This window comes from Primulina tabacum, chromosome 17 (assembly GCF_025594145.1).
Source record: "Primulina tabacum isolate GXHZ01 chromosome 17, ASM2559414v2, whole genome shotgun sequence".
NCBI lineage: Eukaryota > Viridiplantae > Streptophyta > Magnoliopsida > Lamiales > Gesneriaceae > Primulina > Primulina tabacum.
The window spans coordinates 8,333,146-8,354,658 of NC_134566.1; the positions used below are offsets into that span (position 1 = coordinate 8,333,146).

At 33.6% G+C, this 21,513-nt stretch overlaps 1 protein-coding gene across 1 annotated transcript; it reads left to right on the forward strand.

Moving 5' to 3' along the window:
* The first annotated feature begins 8,914 nt into the window (after nt 1-8,914).
* LOC142530951 (beta-glucosidase 13-like) lies at nt 8,915-18,520 on the forward strand. The gene is made up of 13 exons (XM_075636896.1): nt 8,915-9,102; nt 9,919-9,988; nt 12,451-12,509; nt 13,001-13,076; nt 13,162-13,239; nt 13,326-13,413; nt 13,849-14,107; nt 14,850-14,965; nt 16,221-16,438; nt 17,092-17,123; nt 17,644-17,746; nt 17,837-17,939; nt 18,156-18,520. The coding sequence occupies exons 1-13, from the start codon at nt 8,953-8,955 to the stop codon at nt 18,325-18,327; spliced, it is 1,524 nt and encodes a 507-aa protein (XP_075493011.1). The 5' UTR covers nt 8,915-8,952; the 3' UTR covers nt 18,328-18,520.
* The last annotated feature ends 2,993 nt before the right edge of the window (nt 18,521-21,513 follow it).

A 21,513-nucleotide genomic window follows, 5' to 3' on the forward strand; every position in this document is an offset into this window, starting at 1 on the left:
GCAATACGATAAGATCCGCATAAACAAGATTACCATGAAGTTCGAGGTCTATGTCTCGGATCACATTAGTAGCTGTCAGCTCCTCTCCAGAAGGTAGTACTACCGAATACGCTATATCTAGCCCAATGGTCTTGACCTTTAGGAAATTTACAAAGGTCTCCGAAATGAACGAATGAGTAGCCCCTGAATCTATCAAGGCATTTGTAGCTGAACCCACTATAAAAATCCTCCCTGAAAGATTGGAACATCATGCTAACCCAATAGTTTTACAAGAACTAAACTTATAGACATGTGAAGGTCAAATTTCTTCTAACCTAAATTCTCGAAATTAACACTAACTAAAACATGCAGTCCTATCACAAATTCTAAGTTCAAAATTTTAAACCAAATTCTCAAAACATAGACTTTCAAATACAAACTTAAGGCTTTAAGTACCTGTCAAGAGCATCGTCTCCGGGTTTGTCTCCGCTGTATGTTGAGCAAAAACTCTGCCTTGGGTAGGCAGGCTCCCCTGAGGGCAATTCTTCAATAAATGGTAAGGACTATCACACTTGTAGCACATCCCGGAACCATACCTACAAACTCCAGTATGGCGGCGTGTGCACTTGGCACAGACTGGATACTCCGAGGTCCTCGGGACTACCCGTCCCTACTGCTGCTGTCCTCTGTTCCTGGATGGGCCGTGGAAAGGCTTCTTACTCTGATGCTGCTGATGAAGAGGGAGGTGCGATGCCTGAAATGGTCGTTTACCATGGCGATCGCTCTCAATATCATTATGATCCTGTTCTGCAGCTAGAGCTCTGGAGACAGCGAAATCATAGATAGTAGGGCCAGCCACCCTAACATCACGGCGTAAGATCGGCCGCAGACCATCCATAAATTGCCTCAACTTGGCTCCAGCATCATTTGCAATCAGTGGTACAAAATGGCAAACCCTCTCAAACTTACGGATAAACTCCGTAACAGTTATGTCTCCCTGCCTCAGGGTCATGAACTCCCTGGTCAATCTGGAACGCACCTCATCAATAAAATATTTAGAGTAGAATACCTCTGTAAAGCGTGTCCAGCTCAGAGTGGTCAAATCCAAGGCTACAGATGCTCCTTCCCACCACAGGCAAGTGTCTCCTCCAAACAGATAGGTTGCACAACGAACCCTATCCTCATCTCCAAGCCCCATAAATACGAAGATAACCTCAAGGGACTTAATCCAGCCCTCGGCAACCAAAGGATCTGTCGTCCCTGAGAACTCCTTCGGCCTCATCTTCATGAACCGTTCACAAATGGCCTCAGGCCCCGTCTGCCTGGCTATCACAGCATTGTTCCCCGCAAACTGTGCGAAGAACTAAGTCATCCCAGCTATCATCTGGGCGTTCATGTCCGGTGGAAGGGGTGGCGGTAAATCTCTCCCCTGCCTATGATCCTCACCGTCCTCATGACGATGCTCCTCATCTCTCGTGCAATCATTAATGCATCTAGGAGGCATACTGTTCCATGCATAACCCACATGTAACCAACATGCATAATTCTATTATTTCTTTAATCATAATCTTAACATAAAATATTTCATGAAAACATGCTGTTAAAATATTTCATGCTTTAAACGAAATGCTTAAACGTAAAACTTACAGACCGAAGACGTGACTTCATGAGCTTCTCAAGATCAGTAGTAGTACAACCCTTTACAAGAACATAGGCTCTGATACCAACTGTAAAGGCCCGTATTTCGTATTCGTAATTTTGCGGAATTATTTAAAATTTTTCTCTTTAAATAAATAACATGCATCATTCATAAAATAAACTACTAAATAGATTTAACTTTAAAATAGCAGCAGAAGTAAATATTGTGTTCAAAACCACAACTTAAAAATAATTCAGCATATTAAAAACTGAGTTTGAACATAAAAAGTAAATGGTGAAATGTGAGGTCCTCGGGTTCCTACTACTGCTCACCCAAGCTAGCTCTGTAATGCCCCGAAAAATTTAAAAGTCTACGCGAACCACATGCATGCAATTATTAAATTTTTTGTATTTTAGTTAATTTTTTTAATTGCATTAATTAATTATGTTGTGCATATTGACATGTTTAAAATATATTTTTCTACATGGTAACATTAAAATGTATTTTTAAAGGATTTTTCAAGTTGCGATCGAAGAACGGAGACCGAAGGCTGAAAAAACGTAAAATGTTTTTATTAAATAATTATTTTCAATTGTTTAAAATATGGTTGATGGCCTTTCATATTTTTGAAAATAAGGAGTTTTGAGGTGATTTTATACGCCGGGACGTAAATTTTATCGGTGTTGATATTTCAACAAAAATACGAACTTTTTGAAAACCCGGCTATTTAATTTACAAACTATCTTTACCAAAATCATTTTAATAATTTAATAAAATCCTAATCTAGCTTTAATGGGCCTAACTTATGTTTAATAGGCTTAAGGCCTTATTAGTAGATTTTTATGTATTTAAAATGTATAATCACCACCCCAAACCCTCAAAACAAATCGGCCACTCAATTTTGTTCCTCCAAAACACTCCAAACTCACGGCACACACTTAAAGTTTTGGAAGAAAAATCGTGGGAAGCCAAGGAAAAATTCAAGCCAAGGTTCTTGTCCGTTCTTCGCAAATCGTCAACGGTTTTTCGTGCGTTAATTACGCAAAGGCACGCCTATTATTTCCTTTAAACCATCAGCACATCATATTATATTTTTTTATGCATGAAATGTTGCAAAACAAGTGACACTTTTTGAATAATTTTCATTTTGCATGTGTCTTGCAATTTCAAGTAGAAACTTTGATCTGAATTGTATTGTTTACGTGGATAAAGGGGCTGCCATGATTAAGTAGTGTTATGGTATTGGTGTACACGAATTTAAAGAGTCCTAGAACCACACAAATACACGGCCACAAGATTTGAACACAATCGAGAAGCACTTTGCTGTCATGGGAGACAAAGGTTCGGTTGTTGGGGTCCTACGGCTGGGCTTGGTAATGGTTCACGTCCAGGACTAGCCAAGGTCGTAGAGGGGTCAAGGGAAGAGTCCTAGCCATGCTAGGACTCGAGCTAGATAGGCCGGGAAGAGTCCTTGTTGACAAGGACTCTCACCCGAGAATGGGAAAACAGCGCGCGCAGGTGCAGCGCTTGTCCAGGGCTTAGGGGCTTGGTCTGGGGACTGGGGGCTGGGCCAGGGGGTGACCTTAGGGTCCTAGGTAAGTTCTTGATACGTTGGTTCAGTGGTTGGAGTCGTGGGTATGGGCCCTAGAAGCATAAATCGTGAGAGGAACATGAGTTGCGCAGCTGCTGGGTTCCTGAACCAGGTGGCTCGCACGCGGGTTATAGGGTCTGGGTTGGTCTGGGGTCTGGGCTTGGTCCAGGGATGGTCAGGGTTAGGCTCATGATGGGCCGGTGGTTAGGTGGCTGGAAGAGTCCTAGGCAACTAGGAAACCCACTTCAACTAGAACACCTCACACACACATGTACAGATTTTTGGGTCAAGTTTCAGGAAGGTTTTGAGCGGGCTAGGGCTTGTCTTAAGTGCTGGGCTTGCACAGTATGGTCCCTAGATGGGTTGGCTAGGTTTTGGTTCAAGGTGGCTCGAGTAAATTAGGAGATGGCTCGGTGTGTTCGTCGAAGGGTAAAAAACGAGATTAATTAAGCCAAAATTGATTCCATGGGTCCACGGGGGTGGCTCATGGCATGGAAGGGTAGAATAAATAATAAAAAGGCTATGTTAAAAATTTGGGGTCAAAATAATGAGTTTTGGATTTAATCAGGATTTAATCGCCGCACGAAACGCTAATTAACGAGTTAATTGAAACACCTAGTTTTAAGCTTTATAAAATAATGAAAAATTATATTTAATCTTAAATAATTATTATAAGTCTAAGTTTTAAATTTGGGAATTTTATATTAAGGTTTGGTTTAATTCGGGATTAAAACGTATTAATACGTCACATTTAAAGATTAATTTAAAAGTCCTCGATTTAAGCTAAATAAAAATATGAGAAATTTCATCTAAGCTTAAATAATTATTTAGGACATTTTAGAGTCAATGGATTTAAGAAAAAGTCAAAGTCGAGAAATTATACGTCCAGGGGTAAAACGGTCTTTTTACACCTAGAAATTAGTAAACGTAATGGCAGTCTCCTGAATGCTGTTTTATGTGATAATATGATTATTTTCAATGGTTATGGATGTTTATGGAATTTTTATATGTTAATATGTCAATTTTAAATGTTTATGGATTTTTAAGATGTTAATATGTTTAAATGTTTTATGATGTAATATGTTAAAACGTTTATTTTAAATGTTTATTATTTAAATATTTATTTTAAACGTTTATGATGTTAAAATTTTTATTTTAAAACGTTTATGTTTTTTTATGATTTTAATATGTTAAATTATGATTTTTAAATGTTTATGAATTTTATGATTTGAATATGGACATTTAAAAGACATGTTGCATGCTTGGTTTCAAAATAAAAATGATATTATATGCATGTTTTTATTAAGTGATGATAACATGTTGAAGGATGTGAAGGGATTGTGACTACTGAATATGTTGGAAATATCGTGAGGGTTATGGTCCCAGTGGGAGCCCGACGATCGTGTTTTCTTGGATACGGATACGAATACGTGATACGAATACGAATATGTTAATACGTAGGCCAGGGTCCAGTTGACTGGTGAGAGTGTTGCTGGTGTCCCCCGCCGCCCAGTACTGTGGTTTTCTTTAGATGGATCCATCGCCCAATACGATTAAGAATACGAGTCACAATCACGATCTGAATTCAACAAACACGAACATTAACACGAACATGAATATGAATACGAATACGGACATGAATATGAATATGTTTAAGTGATATGATTATGTCTTTTGAAAATGTTTTTATGCATCATGAAAATGTTTACGAAAATATTTAAGTTTAAGTTTATGCATCCTCATGAAAATGATATTTTAAGTACAAGTATTTTTCACCGTTATATGTTAATTGTATTACGTATTACTTGTTATCAAAGATAGGACGTGTTGAGTCTTTAGACTCACTAGGTGTGTTGATGCAGGTGGTATAAATAGCAATGATATTGGAGGTCTTGACGAGTGACTTGCTGGACTGAAGGTGCACATGACCCGAGGACCGACGCTAGTTTTCCGCAATAGTTATGATTTATGATTTTAAGTAATGTTAAAGATATTTTTACGTCTTTTATTTATGTTATGAGAGATTTTTGAGAGGTTATAATATGAGCTATACTTTTCAAATAATGTTTTTAGGTTGGTAAAATGTTTGATGATTTTATGCTTTAAAATATTTTCCTTTGGATTTTTAAATGGCAGTTGGATGTTTATTTTTAAAATGATGTCAAAAATATTTTATGGTTCAGCCGATGCTAAGTGAGGTTTAAAAAAAAATTCTAGTACTTTTAAAGCAATAAAAAGGGTAGGACGTTTCAAGCTCACTGGTCCCCGCCCTCGGTCTCGACCTCATCAGTACCTACAACAATCAAGTCTAGTGAGTCTAAAGACTCAGCATGCATGTATCGTGAATAACGAGTATAAATATCATAAGATCGCATGCAACGAAAAAATATCGTATCATAAAGCGTAACGTGAAAATCGTTTCATGAGTAATTATAAATACGTGCATATCTAAAAATCGTACGTAAAAGATTTGCTCGATAGAGCCCTGTCATAAAATACCATATCGAGATTTTTCTAGTAGAGATAATGCTTCAACGCAAGTGGTCCGTAACATAACATGAACGTCTGATCAAACTAAACCACAGTATACTGGGCGGTATAGATCACCACAACCCTTGGACTGGATGTCTGTACGCATACATGAACATAAACCGGTCGTAAGTCACCGGGTGGAGATATCCCATAAGCGTGAGGTGGCCACAAGACATATCACATATATCTCAAAAATAAACATTTTATTTATTTATGCACGTAATATAATTATAACCATGTTTTTACCGAATGAGTTGGATCGTTTCTAGGCTTGCTGCGACCTAATCCTAACATGAGAAAACATGTAAATAATCTCAACTTGGCAAAAACTTCATATCCGAGCCAAAAAACGAGATAAACGCGACCAACAAACTAATTTTCAACCATGACCCCGTACCAACCCGAACCAATATTGAACCATCGTTTCTTCATGATTAAAATGCACCTAACATGATGAAATAATATTTCTAATAACTGTAATACACGAAAATAGTGAATGGAGGCCAAAATCATAAAACGTTCTTTCGAGAGTCACTTTGGCATATTGCACCGTAATTTCTCGTACGACCTCTAACCTTAACCAAATCATGAACGGCCAAAAACATGACCTTTCCAACTCATTGAGGTACTGTCCAATCCAAGGTCATAGGCTAAAAGCCAACCAAGAATTCGAACCAACCTCCTGAACCGAGACAAAGTTGCTGTCAAAAGTCGCGGCAGCAGCTACGCTTCCTTTGCGTGGTTTATGAATTAATGGCCATTGGAGCTTGAACCACTGACCAGAGTCCCTTACCAACATCCTAAGGCATGGCTTTAACCATGGCTAAGGACACTTGGCCAACCACAACTCAAGCAATTGCTTAGGACCACCCAAAGTTCAAACCGAGGACGCCAAAATTCTGTACTCTGGTGTATTGAATTGTTGGGCTGTCATGTATCGTTCCAGTGGTCATATTATCGACCATGGCTCGATTTATACATGATGAGGTATTGTATGAACCATGGCTAAGGGCTAAAATCCAACCAAGATCCACCCAAACCCCCAAAAGCCGAAGCCTCATTCACCCAGAAAATGAACAAAATCGAAGAGCACTTATGTTGTTGTTTTAAAATTTTGATGTATCCGTGAACCAAGTCTTGAAAGGCCATCTTGGTCACGTCTTAGACATGCTAAGGGAGGGTTCTAACCATGGTTAGAGGCCCTGGGCCAATGAAGATTCGAACTCTCACCATAGACAACCAAACACAAAATTGTGACTCTAACTTGCAACTATGGGAAAGTTGCTATCAGACCTTCATCCTGCGTGTATGGGCTTGAACTAATGAACCAACATGACCCTAACATACTCTAAATCATGCCTAGATGCAGCCTTGAGTGCCTGGAACCGACCAACTTCCTGTAACCAACAAAAACAATCCAACCGTGAGGTACAAAGCAATGGCCGAGAGGGCTGAACAGAATTTTTGTAAATTTGCTGTCATTTTTGCCTTGATTCGTGAATCATGAACATGGAATGGTTAAAAAAATATCTATAGGACTTGATTGAAGAGAAAATGAACAATATATGGATGCCTGGAAATTGGTTGAAGAAGAAAACAAACTATACGACGAACACGGCGCGGCAGAGTCGGAGTTTCTTTTCTTTCTTGTTTTCTTGCTCTAACTCACGATTTTTGCTGCTGCTATCACTGAAATTTTCGAAGCTTAAGGATGGAGGGATGCTAGATTATGAAGGTGATGGTTACAAGGGTGATAAATGAGTCAAGAATGCATTTAGATGGAAGTTTCATGTGAGGAGATTGAATGGCAATATGAAAGGTTTCTTTTCCTTTCTAGCTGTACGAAATGTAAGGGAATTGGTGGGTGTGATGACCAAAATTTGTTGTCTAATGCAAGGTAAAAATATTGCTTAAATTTTGTATTTTGAATTCTTAAAGTTTTAAACACTCGATATGTATTTTAGTGAATCAATAATTTAATTTTAGGATAACAGTCTTGCATGGCATGGCTTGGTCAAAAGAATTACTTATAAAAATGCTAGGTTATAATTTCTTGAATATATTAGGCCTAGATAGATTTTATCCCAATTAGTTACACATTTTAATTTAGGATTTAATTAAATATTGAACGTAAAAGAACTTATTTAATACTTATATCCAATTAATTTAAATAAATCTTAAAAACATTACTTATCAATAAGATAAATTATTCCTTGGCTTAAATTAAATTTAGGAATATTTTCTTATTATTAATTTTATCTCAATTCTTCAACTCCAGCCCGGCCTCGCGTATTTATCTGAAAAATAAAAACTAAACTCCTGTTATTAAAATAAATAATCATGACTTAACAAATTTTAAAGATGACTTAAACTCTTCATATATATATAGAATCCTTTTTTAATTTAAATAATAGCAATTATGCATGGCTTATACGTAATTTGATTTTTTTCGGGTTCTACATGTTACTTCCTTGTTTCCTCAGACTTTAAAGTTTTAACATATATTTTTTTAAGCATTTATACTGCAATACAATTTGTTAGTTAATGAAAATTTTTGAGATTTTATTTATGTCTAGTGTTTGGATTATTTAATTTGATTTAATACTTAAATTAAAATTATTTTGTCTAATGAAATAATTTGGAAATATTATAGTTAAGCCGGTATCAATCTCTTAAATATTATTTCTCTAAAAAGTGAGGCTGGTAATATGTAGTGTTCAAAATAGGTGTTTCAATCATTTGGTCCATTACTCGACAGTTACAAGCTCATGGAGGTAAGCGATTTCACAATTTCTTGAACGAATTATGGCTGTAATGTTTGAAGTTTATTTTCTGTTGTGTCGGGAAATAAAAACACGGATATCCTATGTGTCGGTCAGTTATTGTCAAGGATATCAAAACACGGAAAAAAAAAAAATTCCAAAAGAAATCTTAATGTTTTATAAAAATGGAAAATAAAAAAGATCACTATGGAGAACCCTATTATGTATATGTATCTCTCAATGTATATTTATGTAAACATGGTTAACATGAATAAGTTGGAAATAGAGAGGTGTATATTAATTTACACAAGTTTGTTGTCATTTTGGTTAGTTGTCCCGTGTGTTTCACGCTCTATTGTTTGACCGACAGGTCCCCTTGTTAATCTATATATATATATATATATATGCATGAAATAAACCAACACCACATACAAAGAGTAATCGGAGCAATGGATATTGTACGGTCCCTTGCAGTTACTCCATTTCTCGTTCTTTCTCTTATCTGCTGTTTGTTAACAACGTATGCCTTAGAATCGCATTTCGGTCGCAGTAGCTTTCCTTCTGATTTCACTTTCGGAGCTGCGTCGGCTGCCTATCAGGTAGTACTACAACTCATTCACCAAAAATATATATTTTCGAACACTTTGGGAGTTGCATTTATTATTATTATTATTATTATTATTATTATTATTATCATGTGAGAAGGTCTCGCATATATAGATATGTGAGACGGGTCGACTATTCTGTACATGTAATGAAAAGTTATACTGTTAACATAAAAAGTAATATTTTTCATGAGTTGAGTCTAACTGAAGACACGTCTCACAAAATTGGTATGAGACAATATCAGAAGAGTTATAATTGTGATGTTGAAATAATAATATATTTTTTAAGACTCAATTGAAATGGGAGAAAGAGCTTACACAATGATTTGGACGGAATGATTTGAAATTCAAAAAAATTAACTATATGGATATTTTATTATGGTTTGATATTTTTGAGTTCCATAAGTTTGAAATTAATTTCTCCTTCTGTTTTTGGTTTAATATGATGATTTCAATATTTTTTTTTATATAAATAGAGCTACTTGAAATCTATTTTGTCGAATATTCAAAATATTATTATAAATAAGAATCGAATAACAAAGGAATATGATTTGAAGAGGTGTGTATTTTGGGAAAGACAAAAAAAATACTCAAACAATGGTTAATGCGTTGTTAGTTTTTCCAAGATAATTTGTTTTATATTATACAAGTTAATGAATTATATTAATACCACCTTGATAATATATAATATACTTAGTCTGATAATTATTAACAAGTGCATTTGTGTGTATACATACATAATTTAATAATATATATATATATATATATATTAACAAATTTCTAATTGTTGGGTAAATTCATTATTGTTAGTACGAAGGTGCTGCGTTTGAAGATGGTAAAGGACCAAGCATATGGGATAACTTCACCCACCAATATCCAGGTCTCTATATTGCACTTTAAAAATTGTATTATTCCTCATTTATGTCACATATTTGTGTCTTTGAAATTTTATTTTAAATCACTCAAAATATATATTAAAAAAAAGAGAGTAGGTCTCTTGTGAGACTGTCTCACGAATCTTTATATGTGAGACGAGTCAACCCTACCGATATTCACAATAAAAAGTAATATTCTTAGCATAAAAAATAATATTTTTTCATGGATGACTCAAATAAGAGATCTGTCTCACAAAATACGATCCGTGAGACTGTCTCACACAAATTTTTGTCAAAAAAATTAAAAAACGTACGACAAATATAACTCATGATATAAAAAACTATTTATTAAAAACCATCTTTAAATTTAATATAATCTATAAAAACAAATGTACACAAAATAATTTAATACTTAAGTAAATATCGCGTTCTAAAGATCACCGATTATTTTCAAGGTTGAGATCGTAGCATACTTTTGATAAACTAAAAATACTCATTTTTAAATTACAAAAATATTATATTTATATTTAATTAAAAATATCATAAGAAACTATTTTATTAAATTTGTGTATCTATAACTACCATATCGTATTAAAATATATTTTTTTTATCTTTTTATATAATTTTGTTTTTTTTACTTTATCATATCATCAATAACATAAAAACTAATTTTTAAATTTTAATATATTCTATTAGATTTTATGTGAGATTTTTCACACAAAATATTACTAATATATATCCTCCCATCGCGTGTCAAGGATCACCAAACTAGTATTATACAAGTTGTCGATATACAATAAGTTCACTTATAATATTAATTTTTTTTAGTGAATAACAATAATTGTCGGTGGTAATTTTCTATCTACCAAATTGTGTATGAGTTTTATTTTGTTATGGTTTTCCTTTTTCTTAAATAAAATTAATATTCGTAAAACTTTCCTTTCTTTTATAAGTAAAAAAAATTACATAAAAAAGGGAAAAATTGTTTAATTAAATGTATTTTAATAGTTTTATTTTTAACTGATAATTTACTTTTTGTTATTAAATATTTTGTAAAGTCTTGTTTAAATTTTTAATCTATTTATTATTATTATTTTCAATTTGAATTTGCGACAAGAGAATCCAAGGAAATCTTATCCTGTTCAATTATTTGCCTTGTCTCATTAATAATTGATGAAGTGCAAGAAAACAGAAATAGTCTCTTGTATTGTTTATTTGAGATGGCCTCACATATCGCCCGAACAGAATAATTTTTACATTTTAAAAAAAACTATTTTGGTTGTTTATATTAAATAATAATTGCAATATTTCATCTCATATCTTTAAGATACAAAACTATAAATTGATATTTGTTATCACTTTCATTTATTTTATTTTATTTCTCATAATAATACTGATGTAACGTGAAAAATTAAATGTGTGGCACATGGAATTTCGGAATCTTACGTCATGTCATCTTTTTTATAATAAAAAATTAAAATCAAGGTTTTTAGAACTAAAAGTGAAAGACAAAATAGTTACAAGACCATATTTTTATTATTTTCCCTAAAAATATATATCGATATTACAAATAAAGTAATAGGCATCGAATTATTATTTAAATGTCAAATATCTGTTGAAAAATATATTTGGATGATGATGGAGAGTCCGGCACTCTACGTTAGGTCGTGGCTGAAACATGTAGAAATCTATGGTTTATTTTTTCAGAAAATTGTCCGTACTAGCTTGATTTTATGTTATCGTATAGCTTCCAAGTAATTTTGAAAATGACTAATTAAAATTAATATCCCAGAATTAAGAGTCGTGACTTCCCTAAATTCACAGTTTATGTTATATAATATACCGGATTATTATGTAATAACTAGTTTTTTTTTTAAAATAAAAAACACACCCCTACACAAATATGATTTTAAAAGAGAGATTACACTTTAAATAAAATTTTAATATAAACTAGCAAATCTTAGCGCGCATTGGATGCACATAAATTAAATTGTAATATAGAACATATTTTTTAAAAAAATAATGATGTTAGAATATTTTTTACTCCAAAGATTTTTTTTATTTCTTTTTCTTTTAAGAAATTAAAATATTGTAGAGAATGAGTAATTTGAGGAAAAAATTTTGTTATGTCAATATCAAGAGACAACAACCAGTAGAAATAATGTCTCATAACTTTAATATCAATAGAAACAAAAAAAAAAAAAGTCTTTCTCAAAAAAAAATTATAGGGAATGTGGGATTTTGAGAAGATATCGTCATGTGACCGACAGCTGATGTCACATCAATAATTTATGATATCATGTCAATATTCACGTTAAATAAAAATAAAAAAAATCAAATTAATTAAGACCAAACTTTGATCACATAAAGAATCAAAAACACAACGTACAATCTACTTTTTAGCTTTCAGAATGGTTATTTTGAACTTGGGGCTTCAAAGTTATTGATTAACTTTTAAATTTTGCAGAAAAAATTTTGGATGGAAGCAATGGAGATGTTGCAGTAGATTTTTACAATCGGTATAAGGTTGGTTTGTTTAAAGCATTTTATATTTATATTTATATTTATCTTTTGTGTAACTCTATATAATATATATATGATATTTTGATGCAACTATGAAATATCATAAACAAAATCCCTTCAGTGTTAATATTTTGCAACTTGATTTTTTTTAAAAAAAAATATAAGAGATAATTTTTTGTAAATGTCCTAAAAATATTTTGGTTAATTTTTTTTAAAAAATAAAATAAAATAATTCATTTTAAATTTCTCAAAAACTTGCACAATTTAATATTGATTAAAGTAAATTCCATACGGATTATATTATTCAGCACCCCATCATCTAATAATTATTATTTTGAAAATATACATATGAAACAAATAATAATCAAAATTTATTATCATATAATCATAAAGTAATATATATATATATATATATATAGACAGACGTAGTATTTCAGTTCGCATGTTAATTTAAATTTATAATATTGTTCTCTAATGGAAGACATAACATGCAGGATGATGCGAAATTGGTAAAAATCACAGGGCTCAATGCTTTTAGAATGTCTATTTCCTGGCCTCGAATATTACCAAGTAACGAATATTCATATTCTCTCGTTATTTAATTTTTTTTAATTAACATATTAATTGCTAATCTATGAATTTTAATATATCTCAGATGGAAAGCTAAGCGGAGGAATAAACAAGGAAGGAATTGCCTTTTATAATAATGTCTTCAATGAGCTCCTCGCAAATGGTAATTAAAATATTAGCATTTTATAAAAAATTTACAATTATTTCACTAATTATTATATGATAATGTTGAAGTGAATTAAATTAAAGGTATTACTCCATTTGTCACACTGTTCCATTGGGATCTTCCTCAACCTCTAGAAGACGAATATAATGGCTTCTTAAGTCGCCAAATAATGTAAGCACACATCTTCGCAAATGCCTAAATATATTAGATATTGCACTCACACTCATACACACACACACACACACATATATATAAAAGAAAAAACTCATACATGATAAGTGGCGATATGTAGGAAATTTTCGTTGTGTTTGTTTGTTTTTTTTTTGGGGTCACATATTTTGTCAAAATTAGATTTTAATCATGTATTTTTCAATTTTATTGTTGATGTGACACTGAACAAATGTCACATCAGCATGAAATCGACGTCACATTAGAAAAATTATAAAAAAAAGATAGCATATGTATGAAAAAAATAAATATACGGGAACAAAATTACATTTCTTACAAGAATAATAAAAAAAATCATTGAGATGTACCCTACTATTCCGGATAGCAAAAAAGATTGTTAATTAATGTTCAAGTTGTATGTGCAATGTGGTGGTGCAGAGATGATTACAGGGACTTTGTTGGTGTTTGCTTCAAGGAGTTTGGTGATCGTGTAAAGCATTGGATCACTATAAATGAGCCATATGTCTTCATCGAAGGCGGTTACGACGGCGGCGCCGTCGGAATCCTCGCGCCAGGGAGGTGCTCCGACCGGGCCAATTGTGCCCAAGGAAATTCGGCCACCGAACCTTATATTGCGGGCCACAATATACTCCTTTCCCATGCTGCTGCTGTCAAATTATACAGGGAGAAATTCCAGGTCAATATTCATGTTCTATTTAAACATATCATCTATGTTGCTTAGATAAAATTATTTAAAATCGTAAATTATTTTGTATCTAATTAAAATAGTTTGCTATTATAATGTCCCTTGTCCAGTTGTTCGAAATAGATACAAATTCATCAAGAATATACAAATTATCCGTTCTGATTTTAAAATATACTCACGATTTTATATTAAAAATTTGAATGTAATAATGATTTAAATTGAAACGAATCAAATATCTCTATCATAACCTTGTTTTACACATTTTTTTGAATAGAGTGGAAACTCGCAACCGTCATTTTTCAGTGTGCATTGGGTAAACCTCCGAACTAATTCAATATATTACAAACTACGTTAGTTGAACAACTTACACTGCTCAAGTCATGTTTGATACATCCAAGAAGGTGTTAATATGGAGAATCAAACTTTTTATAATTGATCAGATGCTACTCTACTTACTCGGATACACTTGAAGCTTTTTACAATTTTTTTTTTTCATTTTTATGACGCATAGAATACCTACATCTTTCACCTAAATTCAAGAGATTTCCTAAAAATTTCGCTGGTAATTAATGTTTTAAAATGAAACTAGTTAGTTAGATGTTGTTTGACTTGAATAGATTCAAAAAATTTGTATAAAAATTTCGAATTTTCTACCGAAATTATTAACAATTTTATGGAAATGTTATTGAATTTAGGGAAAGATTATATAAATTATGGCTAATTTGTGGGGCAGGCAACTCAAAAGGGTGTGATTGGGATAACTCTAGTCTCTCAATGGATGGTTCCATTTTCCCAGAGTGACCTCAATATTAGAGCTGCCAGACGAGCCCTTGAGTTTGCATTGGGATGGTAAGTTGTTGCGTGTTTATACAGTTTTTTTTATTTTTTGAATTTTTTTTAATCATTTTTTAATTAGTGTGATTTATATTAAAATAAGAGTGACATCCACTACTCGTTTTACTTTAAAATATGCTAGAAAATTTTTTCCCCACCATCTCAGCCGAAATATCATTATACATACATATATACAAATCTTTTGCACCATTTAAAATAAATCAACCTATCTAATATTTAAAAATTCAAAAGAACGTGATTCAAAACATGAAATCGTAAATCGTCACAAATTAATCTAAAATTATACAATTTTCGAAAATACCTATTAAATACATAATCTATTAAATAATTAAAATTAATTATTTAATAAGATTGTTTTTTAAACTGTCCACGGTCCTCGTTCCACGTTCGAACATCGATTGCTTTTAAAAAGTCCTATTTTATGCATTCCAGTAATATATTCAAATAAAAATGAAATCATGATTTAAACATGCATTTAATGAAATTAAAATAAATAAGAAATTTGAAAACTTACATGCATGTGATTCATGTAAACCTTCAAATTTTTGAGATGTTACGAATACCACACTTGTAAAATTTGATAAGGGACATTTTGGCTTATATGTGAACTTGGCCATACCAATGTGGCCAATTGTTTGTCTCATAAGTCACAGGGGGTGAGAATTCGATTAAAACAAAACTGAACTACTTGAACCAAAATTAAAGGAATTTTTTTGTCAGCAGATACTACTAAAACAGAACAAACCTAACTTTTAGAAACTTTGTTTTAGAAAATCAATTTCCAATTAAAAATTGTAATTTTAAATGTTATTTTATAAAAGTTTGACACGTTCGATTTAACCAAAATTTTACACTAAAAACCAAATTAATCGAACATTGCATATGTATTGCAAAATTCGATATTTTCATTTTACAAAAAGTTAAACGTACATACTATACCAGTAAACATTGCATCTGATACGTGCTTGCAAGTACATAAATTTTATATTTTAAATGTAATTTCAAGTATATAGTGAAGTATGATAGTGTTGAAGTAATTTTTTTCTCATCAAATGTTACATTTTAAATTTTATCCCATAATATTTTAATTTTTATAAAAATAAGGGTGTTATATATGAAGATAGGTACTTTGGGCAGAGCCAAATAGTACCTAATTACTTTGATGTTTCACAAGCTTAATAATATAGTATGTGTGTGGATCGATCTCTAATCTCTAAACTTAAGTTGTTTTTTTTTTCTTAAAAAAAAGGTTTGGTGATCCTTTAGTTCATGGAGAGTATCCAAAAATCATGCAATCTATAGTTGGGAATCGACTCCCGAAATTCAGCAAGGAGGAGAGTGAATTGGTGAAAGGATCCTTCGATTTTTTGGGACTAAACTACTACACAGCCATTTATGTTGCTCATCTTTCATCTCCAAATACTGTCAATCTTAGCAGTTCAACCGATAGTATGGTTCAATTTTCAAGTAAGTATATATTTTACTAGAATAATTTTTTTTTTTTTATGAAACTCTATTATTTTCATTTGAAGGAAATTATGAATTGAAAAATTTAAGGGAAATTAGAAAAATCAGTCATCTAAGTAGAACTGTTAGAATCGACTAGCGATGTGGGCTAGCCCGCAAAATTGCATTATACATGGTCGGAAATTTCCAATTCAGCCACCTATTTAATGTGGTGGTCTGGGCCTATCCGATTTCGACATATCTAACTGTCAGATTATGCGGGGCAACTTGCCCATCTATTTTATGTAGCAGGACACGTCGGCTTCCTGTTTTGACGGATCTACCTCTAACTTAGTCTATATAAGTTTTTTGTCATTTGACTGGTCAAAATTTGGTCCATCCCGTTGCTATTTTATGATATGACTGACTAAATTTGGGAGACAGCTTTTATCAGTAATTTCGATTTTTCGTTTCTTCATTGTTGTTTATTATTCAAAATTTTGTTGAACAAATACAAGTATTTTATTTAAAAATAAAAAATGGGAATAGTCTGCGAGGAATTAGTAGTACCAGTCCCAATTAATTAATACTTAGGCACTTTTGAATTTAATTTCGTTTACTTATAAAGCTCCTAATATTTACTTGTGTATTGTTGTTTATTGAATATTTTGCAGCTGAAAAAAATGGCGTACCAATTGGCGAACCGGTATGTTATAAAAATAAAACTCACAAATTGCAAAAGCATTCTTATGTTTTTTGAAATTAGCTTAAATTACCATGTAAAAAAATTTTATGGATTCAAATCCTCCTTTTTTTCCCCCTATTTATAGCTCTAAAACCCAATTTCTTGTTAAATTCGTCGATTAAATCCATATACAGAAAATCAATAAGCTAAAGCCCTTGTATTATAACACTGGTAGCTAAAACTCCTTTCAATAAAGTTTTTTATGATAACATTTTTTTTTCATTAACCGCGCAAGAAAAAATATCAAAAAATAAAGTTCTTGAAGTCGAAAGTAATATTTTAATTTATAAAATTTAAAACCATAATGCTCGTTCTTCCTGGTTTTATATTACATCGATTTAAGAATTTTCATTACTGATTTTGATTAATTAATTAAATGAAATTCGTCCATCCATCGAAATACAACATTAGCTGTTCCCAAATCAAATTTCCTTACTCCGCCTTTATCCATATTCTTACAACTAGTTGTTATGATTTTCAGACCGGAGTAAACGCCTTCTTTTCCTATCCGAAAGGCTTCTACGAAATCCTCTTGTATGTCAAGAAGAAATACAACAATCCGACCACCTATATCACTGAAAATGGTATGGGATAAAACCTTTTACTTTTAAAATAATTTGTTCTTGTGTGCATGCATCATTTTCTAATTGGTTTATTCCTTTGGTTATAATCAGGTTATGGTTCACAAAACAATGGTACATTAAAAGATGGTATTAATGATCCGCAGAGAGTTGAGTTTTTCAGACGCCATCTTGATGCCCTTAGACGAGCAATGGAGTAAGCTTTATTTCTTTTAGCAAACAATTTTGGACATGTGATTTGATCATTTACATTCCTATTGTTTGGGGATCGTGGTTCCTCTGCCATAGTTTTTATGACACGAGGACGGAAATAATGAACTCGATCGACATTGTTATTACATGAAAAGTGAAATATGAATTGTGAACAATATCGGTTGAACCAAACATAACATCATCCCATTGCAACTTGCAGCGACGGTGTGAAAGTCAAAGGTTTCTTTCTATGGTCGTTTCTGGATAATTTCGAGTGGGCGTCGGGTTACACCATTCGGTTCGGGATTTACTATGTGGACTACAAGAATGGGCTCAAAAGAATTCCCAAGTTGTCGGCTGTTTGGTTCAAGAAATTCCTTCAAAAGACTTAGGAGGCCTTCACCAGCACCTCCCACCTTTCGTTATTGAATAAATCAGCCCAATCTGTTTGAAGGCGCAGTTCAGGTTATTGAAATAATAAATATCTTATTATGTAGTTGTTATTGAATAAATCAGCCCAATCTGAATTGCCGAGAATCATTGCAGATCCGATTATTATCCTTGAAAAAACAAAATTTGAGTCAATTGTAGTAATTGGATCAAAGTCTCGGGGTAACAAGAACCCGATCCCCCTCCTCTGACCTGATTCTTGAACTGGTTCTCCGAACTGGTCAGCATCTGGTCTTTGAACAGGTCTAGTGAAATCACTTGGCTTGTTAGTTGGACTGATTTCACTTATTCAGTTGAACTGGTCAGTTTAGTTTTTCATCGTTTGAATTCTTCATCAGCTCGTTGGACTTCTGAAGGTTTTCTGCTGAATCACCTATCAAGTGGACAATCTGTTGAACTTGTCTTCGATATATCAGTTGGAATTGTTCAGTTTGAGCAAACAGTCATCACTCTTTAGTTTGCGTCTTGATAGCTTCATTTTTTATTCGGAAACTGATCAATGCGAACCCTGATCAGTTTCAGCTTTCTACGTACTTAGGTAAACTTGTAAGAGACACATAACAATTTTTGTTAACATCAAAATCAAGTTTGCGAACATGAAATGTTCCAACAACGACCGACATAGTGAGTCGATCAACAACCACTTGTTCTTGACAGTTGATTTCCAATAACCACATTGAACGTGTCCCTATATTTAAAAATAATAAAAAACCGACCCCTCGAGTTGAACGGGTCCGGGTCGGACCCAGTGGGTCAACGGGTTTTTAACCTTAAAATTGTAACCGAACTACCTTGGTCGATCACTGTAACGTCCGAAAAATCAGTCCACGTAAACCGCATGCATGCAAATTATTTTAATTGCTTAATTGTTTTATTTAATTATTTTTAAATGCTTGCATGATATTTATTATATGATTAAATGTATGATTGCATGCTTAAATGATAATATAACATGATTTCATGAAATTTAGGATTTTACCCGAATATTCGATAATAGGCGGGAAAGGAGACCGGGGACGACCAAGACAAGAATATTTATTTTTCTTTAAATAATGGCAAGGCTTCCTAATATGATTTAAAAATGATTTAATTTTCCTAAAAATGCTGGAATTTGAATTATTTTACGAGTCGAGCTCGATTTTTCCCCGGAAGCCGGTTTTGGGCAAACAAGGAGTTTTAAAAGATCAAAAATATTATTCTATGGAAACTTATTTTATAAAATTTTTTTAATTAATTAATTAAGTGTTATTGGGCTCAATTTAATTAATTTAAGTAGGCCCAATTACCCTTAAGATTACAAACCCAAAACTAAAGCCCATTTAACTTGCAAATTAAATTATAAATAAGATTCCTAGGTCTTTTATCACCACAACTCCTTCGTCAATCAGCCGTGCAACACCTCACACACATACAATTTTCGAATTTAAGGGAAGGAGAAAAGGCTAGGAGTTTTCGTCGTTCGGTCGTCCAACTTCGCATTCTCGCCGAAAATCGAATAATCGAGCGTTATAAACGCAAATGCACGTTTCCTAAACTCTTTCAAACATCATACAAATCATATTATACATGATTTAATTGTTTATGCATGAAAAATAGGATTGTTGAATTATTTCTACGGTAGATCGTATATTTTCAAAAACACGACGACTTTTCGCTATTATGAAAAACGTTTTTGAATCGACGGACACGCTGCCAATACACGATAAAAATATGAAGGAAACATGATAAAAATTGTAGGAATAGCAAGCTGGAAACCGTAGGCATCAGAAAGGAAGGAAATCGTGAGTTTATTATTTTGGTTGCACAAGACTTTATTGGCTCGTTGGGTTGCATGGGGGCTCACGCCTTGGCTAGGGCTTGGGTTGGGGCCTGGGCTAGACATGGGTCAGGGTCAGGTAGGGTCCTAGCATGGCTAGGGCTCAAGGGGAGTGGCTAGGGAAGAGTCCACTTGAGCAAGGATTCTTCCCGATCGAGCGGGCAAGGGGGGTGGCCGAGAATTCCAGGGGCTGTGGCTCGGTTTTGGCTGGTCTAGGTGGTCTATCAGGTCCCAGGGAGATGTTCCATGGTTGGGGCAGGGGCTGGAGTGGCTTGGACCGCTGCTGGCTCGAACAAACATGGAGGAAGCAACTCGCACACCAGGGAGAGCATTCTTGCGCGGCTGCTGTCTTCGGATCCAGGGGGCTCGCTGCTGGGGGTAGGGTGGCTCAGGTAGGTCATATAGGGTCTAAGGTTGATGGGAAAGGGCTGGGTCAGGGGCTGGAGTTGAGTGGTTAGCCGCTTGCTCGACTGGAAGTGGTTGGCGCAAGGGAAACAAGAACGCGCAGGTGGTTTCCTGGATACAGAAGCTTTGTGCGTGGGTTAGGGGCTCGGGGCTGGTCTGGGCAAGGATGTAACGTGGTCCAGGGATGGTGAGGGTCGTGTGGGCTCGGTGGTGGCTCGTCTGGGAGAGTCCTAGTTGGGTTAGGAGTCCTAGATTTTGCAAAGAGACACACACACACGCATGCATATTTGGTCTCGGTTCCAGGAGTGATTGGGTGAGCTAGGGGCTGGTTCTTTGGGCTGGAATTGGTCAGGAAGGTGCCTAGGTGGGTTGGATAGGGTTTGGCTCGAGGTGGCTCGGGCGTGGATCGGGCGTGGCTCGAGTAAATTGGGAGATGGCTCGGTAGGTTCACTGATGTGTCAATTTCGAAAGTTTAAGAACAAAAATTGAATCCATGGGTCCACGGGTGTGGCTCATGACTTGGAAGGGTAGAATAAATACTAAAAATGTTATGTTTAAAATTTGGAATCAAAATATTGAGTTTTGGATTTATCCGGGATTTTATCGCCGCACAAAACGCTAATTAAAGAATTAATTGAAAAATCTAGTTTTAAGCTTTATAAAATTATGAAAAATTATATTTAAACTTAAATAATTATTTAAAATAATCTCATATCATTAAAAGTGAGAAAAGGATAAATTCGATAATTTTACATCTAGGGACAAAACGGTCTTTTTACACTTAAGAAAATACGAAAACGCTTGGCAGCGTCTCGAAGGATCATAATGCTTGTAAAATGATATTATATGATTTAAAATGATTATTTTTATGATAATACGTATTTTTATAATTTATGGTAAAGCTGTG

Excerpts from the sequence above, each read along its gene's own strand:
- LOC142530951 (XM_075636896.1), top strand. The coding sequence starts at position 8,953 with ATGGATATTGTACGGTCCCTTGCAGTTACTCCATTTCTCGTTCTTTCT. Across the intron at positions 14,108-14,849 it reads TATACAGGGAGAAATTCCAG|GCAACTCAAAAGGGTGTGAT; the intron begins GTCAATATTCAT and ends TTTGTGGGGCAG. Across the intron at positions 14,966-16,220 it reads CTTGAGTTTGCATTGGGATG|GTTTGGTGATCCTTTAGTTC; the intron begins GTAAGTTGTTGC and ends CTTAAAAAAAAG.